General features: G+C 35.7%; 1 protein-coding gene across 4 annotated transcripts in view; it reads left to right on the forward strand.

The window, feature by feature from the left end:
- Rassf9 (Ras association domain family member 9) overlaps positions 1 to 6,226 on the forward strand; it is a 32,238-nt gene extending 26,012 nt beyond the window's left edge. For 3 of the 4 annotated variants that reach the window (XM_048358646.1, XM_048358640.1, XM_048358643.1), the window contains one exon: positions 4,010 to 6,226. In XM_048358646.1, the coding sequence (XP_048214603.1) occupies positions 4,026 to 5,270 (1,245 nt within the window). In that variant the 5' untranslated portion in view covers positions 4,010 to 4,025 and the 3' untranslated portion in view covers positions 5,271 to 6,226. Of the gene's footprint in view, positions 1 to 915; positions 970 to 4,009 lie in introns of those variants that run through there. The other variant, XM_048358650.1, reaches the window with a different exon arrangement.
- Positions 6,227 to 7,255: the final 1,029 nt, after the last annotated feature.

The raw sequence follows: 7,255 nt of genomic DNA on the forward strand, positions 1-7,255 counted from the left end.
ATCTTATCTACAATGTGGTATTAAAATCTTTCTTGATGAACTTCTGGCATGGCTCAAGTGGTAGATCATCAGCTTTGATAAGCTAGCCAAGCAAGAGGGTCAGACCCTGTGTCTTCAATCCCTGTTACTGGTACAAAATATAAGAAAAAATATTATTTTGATTTTATATAAGAAATAGTATAATGTACCTGTGGAAACTGAGGTTCAGAATATCTCCAGAGAAGGCTAAAAATCAATTCTTCCAAAGCAGGGAACATGTTAATCATCACAGGTTCTGAAAATATTGCAGAACCACCCAGTATGTTGTTATTGTTATTCTAACATTTGCAACCACTTTCTGCTCATTAACTTCCAGTGTCATTCACAGCTCTTACAGCACTCACAGAATGTTTAGGTCATGTGTTATCCTTAGCTTCAGGGACAGAAGATATGGTTCCCAATCAGAAAGGGGAGCAGGGACTACTGTAGGACCTTGAATATGGAAGAGTACTTTTGTTCTTGGTTTTTGTGTTTTTTTTTGGTTTTGTATATGGCTATAGGTGATGTTTAGGTTTTGTCAACTCAGGAAGAAAATTAGGTGTGTGTGTGTGTGTGTGTGTGTGTGTGTGTGTGTGTGTGTGTGTGTGCCACAGAGGAGGAGGGAGGGGGGAGAGAGAGAGCACAAGCAAGAGAGAGAGACAGAGAGAGACAGAGAGAGAGAAAGAGAGAAAGCGAGAGCGAGAAAGCTGGAGCTTGAACTCAGGTCCTGGACACTGTCCCTGAGCATTTTTGATCAAAATTAGCACTGTATCGCTTGAGTCACATCTCCATTTTGAGTTTTGGGGTGGTTAATTGGACACAAGTGTCTCGCAAACTTTCCTACCCAGGCTGGCTTTATACCAAGATCCTCAGATCTCAGCCTCCCAAATAACTAGCATTACAGGCCTGAACCACTAGCACCTGACAGAAAATTGATTTTTTTAACGAAAGGTACAGAAGGTAGTGTATTCTTTCATACTTTTCTGTATGGATATCACTGGAAAATGTTGTTCCTTTATCAGTTGAATGTTTGGATTGGAAAATTTGTGTACATTGCTACCAAAGGTTAATTTATGTAATAAAAGTTCATTTAACAAATAGGGCATTTGATTTCCAATTTGACCCACATACCTAAATTATTAAATGTATAAAATTCCCTTGAAGCATACTGGCTATAACTTCAAACTTTGGAGCCAGCTCTCTAGCTTGAATAAATCGTTAATCCACTAGTAATTAAACTGAGGTCATTCAGTTTGCCACAGTTTGTTTATCTATAGAATGGCATTAAGCCTACCACTGACCTTATGCAATTAAAACAATTAATGATGTAATACATGTCAAAGTTTAGAACAATGTGTGGGATCTATTATACATTTTATGTTTGGTAGTTGCTATCTTTGATATTATAAATTTTCAATTGGATGCAACATCGCAAGTTAATGATGCTATTACTAATGTTATCTAAAGTGAACATGGATCACACCTATTTGTTATTGTATGTAACGTTATTAACTAAAACATAATAGTGATATAAATTGTGTTTGTACATTCTGGAAATGCAAAAAAATATAAATGACTACTTTTCAAATTATCCAAGTTAAACTCTTCAATACATAGTATAAAAATGTTTGTAATAACTTCAATTGTGGTAATCATGTCAGAGTAAGAAAATATTATTGTTGGTGTGTGTGTTTGTGTGTGTATGTACGTGCTTGTTTGTTGGTACTGTGGCTTGAACACAAGGCTGAACACTGTCTTATGGCTTGATGATTTGTTTGTTTTTTTCTCAAGGCTGGAGCTCTACCACTTAAGCCACAGATCCATTTTTTGCTTTTTTTGTTGATTAATCAGTGCCGTTCTGGCACTGAGCCAGAAAGGTGAGTGAGTGTGTGTGTGTGTGTGTATGTGTGTACATTTGTGAAATTATCCATAAATTAGACAATAATTGGTATCAGTGACACCTGTATATTAGTTCTACATCAATCAACATACCAAAAATAATTTTATTGTCCTAAATTTGAACCTATCTTTGCCTCATAGAATTATCAAATTAACAGTTATGACATTGTTAAGATACTATTCACAACTAAGGAGCATTATTCAATATTGAATCATGCCATGCAAAATACTTTATAATAGAAACATCACATGTCTGTAGATTTTGAGTAATCATTTGTAAAATTTTACTTGCTAGAGTTGAATACATAAGTTATACTGTATATTCTTTGTTAGTAAATAAACCTAACATTTTATATCACTTCTTGTCGTTGACTTATTCTTGTACCTTTTCTAATTATCTTTTCATCTTAGTAGGGTCAATAAGAAAAGTGTGAAAAATATTTCACTTAAAATGAAGTCGATAGCATAGGATGAGCACTATAAATTCTGATTGCTAAGGGATTCCAGAAACCAGTGGAGAATTATTTAATGTGTGATTCATGGATTCAATATGCTTTGAAGGTAAAGAATAAGTACGTGATAAATGAGTTTGACCTAACTTACACAACAACCAGTTTCTACTTCAAAAGTCATATGTCATCATAAATCATATTGGAATATAATACATTTTAGATCATTAGTTTCTTTGCACTCTTTTAAAGAAGTTAAGAAAGACATTAAGAAAGACATAGTCAATCTAATTCATACTTACAAGGGAAAATACAATCTTAAAGTTCTTTAACATGCAAACAAGACACCATGAAGCTTTTTCCTTGTTCTTAAGAAAACTACTTTTTTACTCTCTAGATATCTGTTTCTCAGCTTCCCCCAAACCCAAATGCTCTGCTTTAAATATGTCATCTCTCCTAGAATTCACACATGTGTATACATTAATAGTATTCAGAGAGTGCAACTCTAATCTAATATGTCTGACTGTAGTCTTTAGAAATCAAGACTTGGGGAGGAGATAAGAATTGAATAGAGTGATTAGAGTGATGCTCTTGTAATAGGATTTCTTCTTCTCTATGGTATAATCCACAAACACAAGCCCCATAACATAAAAAGCATAAATTAGCTCATATTCACCTAAAATTTTTCAATAGCTTCCCATTAAAATCAGAACAAAATACAAATTCCTTATTATGTTCTGCAAGGTTTTACCTTTCTCCTTGATTTCACTGCTTACTGTGTGACCTTTTTTCCTTATATCAGCAACCCTCAATATTACTATTTTAGCCTCAAAGTACATGTGCATTCTTTTCAGTATACTCCATGATCCATATATTACCATTCTATTTTTTTAGAATCCTCAGTGTAGGTCTCAGATTACTGCATTTTTTTTTCTTGTTCAAAGGTTATCATTGTATGTGTCTCTTAAGCACTAAATAAAAGATACCTTCTCTCTTTCCAAGATACTTTCTACCCCTTTACCCCCTTATCTTCTTCAGTGAATTTATTAAATTTGATACTATATTTATTAATATATCTATGTCTGTACTCTTTTCTGTGTGTTCTCATACTGCCTTAATATATCAGTATATTCAGACATATCTGGCACCTAGTTGGCAGATGAGAAATACTGACTGAACAAAACATTTTAGCTGTTTTCAATCCTCAACAATTTTAGCTCTATGATTCCAGCATCATTTCACCATTCTTATTCTTCCCCAGTCCTTTCTCCGGTGTTAAAGTTAAAAAAAACAAAACAAAAAAAAAACAAGCATTGTTTTCTAGCTCTTCTTACTAATCCTCTCTCTGTTTATTGGAAAAATAAAGTTCTTTCAGTAGTCTTTGATGATAATTTTTCTTCTTTGAGAACCATTTTTTTTTCTGATTTCTAGGTAGGGTATAAAAAGGAAATTAAGATACTATCCACGAGTATGTTTGTATGTTTATTCCAGGAATTATATCTGATTCCTAGTGTGTCACAACCCCAAAGAGTATATCTTACTCAAAAATAGTAAAATCTAGCAAGTGGATTAATGCTAACCCAACTTTCCCAGTTGACACATAAGTGATGACAGAAATTCATTGGGCTTTGTATTTCTTTCAGATCACCAACTAAAGACATGGATTCAGAAGAGAAGGAAATTGTGGTTTGGGTTTGCCAAGAAGAGAAGATTGTCTGTGGGTTAACTAAACGCACCACCTCTGCTGATGTCATCCAGGCTCTGCTTGAGGAGCACGAGACTACTTTGGGAGAAAAACGATTTCTCCTCGGGAAGCCCAGTGATTACTGCATCATAGAGAAGTGGAGAGGCTCTGAACGCGCCCTTCCTCCGCTGACCAGAATCTTGAAGCTGTGGAAAGCGTGGGGAGATGAGCAGCCTAATATGCAATTTGTTCTGGTTAAAGCAGATGCTTTTCTTCCAGTTCCTTTGTGGAGGACTGCTGAAACCAAATTAGTCCAAAATATAGAAAAACCGTGTGAGCTCAGCCCAGCAACTTACATGAAGACATTACCACCTGACAAACAAAAAAGAATTGTTAGAAAAACTTTCCGGAAGCTGGCTAAAATTAAGCAGGACACGATTTCTCACGATCGAGAAAATATGGAGATGTTAGTTCATCTGATTATTTCTCAGGACCACACCATTCATCAGCAAGTGCAGCGGATGAAAGAGCTGGATCTGGAAATCGAAAAGTGTGAAGCAAAATTCCACCTCGATTGGGTAGAAAATGATGGGGAAAATTATGTGCAGGATGCGTATTTAATGCCCAGTTTCAGCGAAGTAGAGCAGAAACTCGACCTGCCGTCGGAGGAAAACCAGATTCTGGAGGAACTGAGTGACAGTGATGGCATTGTACAGTTGGAAGAAAGGCTGAAATATTACAGAATGCTCATTGATAAACTCTCGGTGGAAATAGAAAAAGAGGTCAAGAGTGTCTGCCTAGAAATCAATGATGATTCTGAAGGAGCAGCCTTCAGTGAACTGGAAACTTGTCATCTAGAAAATGTGAAGTGTGATTTGGAGAAAAGCATGGAAGCTGGTTTGAAAATCCACTCTCACTTGAGTGGCATCCAGAAAGAGATTAAATACAATGACTCATTGCTTCTAATGAAAGCCAAGGAATATGAACTACTGGCCCAGGAGCTCAATTCATTTCACATTAGCAACAAAGATGGGTGCCAGTCAAAAGAAAATAGAGGGAAGGAACCTGAGGTTCCCAGTAGCAGTGGAGACGTTCTTCCCTTGACCCAAAGGGTGTTGAACACGTATGTAAATGACACAGATTCAGACACTGGTATCAGCTCTAACCACAGTCAAGACTCTGAAACAACAGTGGGAGATGTGGTATTGCTGTCCACCTAATTCCAGTAGCTCCTCTCTGACCTGCTTTCAAGTTGTTTGCCTTAATGTAATATAAATAGAGAACTATGTTTCACAGCCTTATGAGTAAATGTAACTCATGATAAAGTGTGTATTAAATAAAAGCTAGTAAAATTTGTTGATTTCTTGTGTAAGATTTCCAATATGGCTTTGATTATTACAGGTCTAAGCAGTGAACTGTTTTATAGGAATGCAGCAGAACTTGCTTATCATTACCTAACACAGAACTGATTCAATAGGGATTATTTGCTCATCTTCCATAGATTCTGCTAGTAAGGAGATATATAAACTTAGGAACAATTCCAATATTATCTTCTCAAAAGTATTGAAGCTGCACATAAGAAGAATGAAAATTAAAATATATTTTTTAAAAATCAACATTGTATCATTAGAATTTTTAAGTCTACAAGGCATATGACAGCAATGATGTTGTAACTGCATTAATGCAAATCTCGGTACACTTAGTGCTTAGATTGTAAAACCTATCACATTTATCACTTCCTGACCCCATCAACCTGATTAAGCTTATGTGACAAGTGGCTGTCGGGACTTGTGTAAGCCTCAAAAATGGATCAAAGTAGGTATAGATGGGCAATATCAGTGCTTTATGCAGGCATCTTTATTAATAAAGAAGATTAAAATGACTGAAAGCTGCATATAGGATTTTACTATCTGGCAATGAAGATCTTTGGATCAAATTAACACTCGATACAGGTTCATTCTTGGTGTGAACTGCAAAGTATAGAAAAAATTTAATGTGTCATAGTTTTGTTTGTTTTCACCCTATGTACATCAGTTGAAGTGATGAAACTTATGGCTTCTTTTGCCTACCCAGTAGTGATATGCATACCCTCATCATCAATACGTTGGCTTTGGACTTAATAAGTGAAGCTCTCATTGGTAAGACACTTCTTTTGTTGTATGTAATCCAGTTGTCTTGGTACTTCACCTGAGGTACTTCAAAAAGCTTAGTGCCTTAAAATGTTCTAACACTGTCTCAAGCATGCTAGTAAAAGTTCAAGAGACTGAATTGTATTACAAAGATTCTACCTTGAGAGTCACCATGTAATAGACCACACATGCTTTTTTATTATTATTATTACAACCTTGTGCCATGCTTTTTTGCCCCTTTTGTTTCTCCCATCTGCTGGTCTGCCTTTTTCCTCCTGCTCTGATACACTGGTCCCTTCTCAGTATGGAATCTTTATCATTTTCATTTTTATTGTAGCCTTAATACTGCCGCAGTTATTCCACCCCCACCCCGCCCCTGTGACTGACGTTTTCCCTGTATGTCAGGATGGGTGTGTAGAAATGCAATATTCTATAATCATAATATATGAATATTGGTTCAGGTTCCTGGTAGTGCTTGCTTCTTCCTTTTCTGAATATTGTTATGCAGGTCTTATCCCAGTTTTCTTTCTTTTCACTTTTAAAGCATAAATTCATATATCTTTTAAAAGAACCTTATTGTTATTGCAAGTTTCTTGTTACTATTTTTAATATGCTTAATTTACTCAGGAATTCTCTTTCCGTTTTTTAAACTTTCCTTAGTAAGACATTTTTCATCTCTACTGTGCGATGTTTAGGGGGAGCATCTATCTTATCATTTCATGCATTGAGACACTTGTGGGCCCTCTTTGAAGCTGACTGGTAAGGAAAATAGGCATTTCTATTCGGTAAAAGAATTCTGGCAAACAGTACAGACATTTATTCCATCAACCAGTTGTCATCTATTATTTCTGAGTCTACAAGTGTTTTCACTGGCCCTACCTTTACTTCATTTGCATTCTACCATAGGATGTATTTACTTATGCATTCCTCTAACTCTCCTCCTCCCATGTCCTCTTACGTTGCTTTGCCATATGTCTTTTCAGCCTTACTCATTACTACTAAATTCTTTGCCTCCTTATTCAATTTTTTAAGTTAAATTTCTGTTAGAGGAATGAAACATTATTTGTGCGTTTTGA

The sequence above is a fragment of the Perognathus longimembris genome, chromosome 1 (assembly GCF_023159225.1).
Source record: "Perognathus longimembris pacificus isolate PPM17 chromosome 1, ASM2315922v1, whole genome shotgun sequence".
NCBI lineage: Eukaryota > Metazoa > Chordata > Mammalia > Rodentia > Heteromyidae > Perognathus > Perognathus longimembris.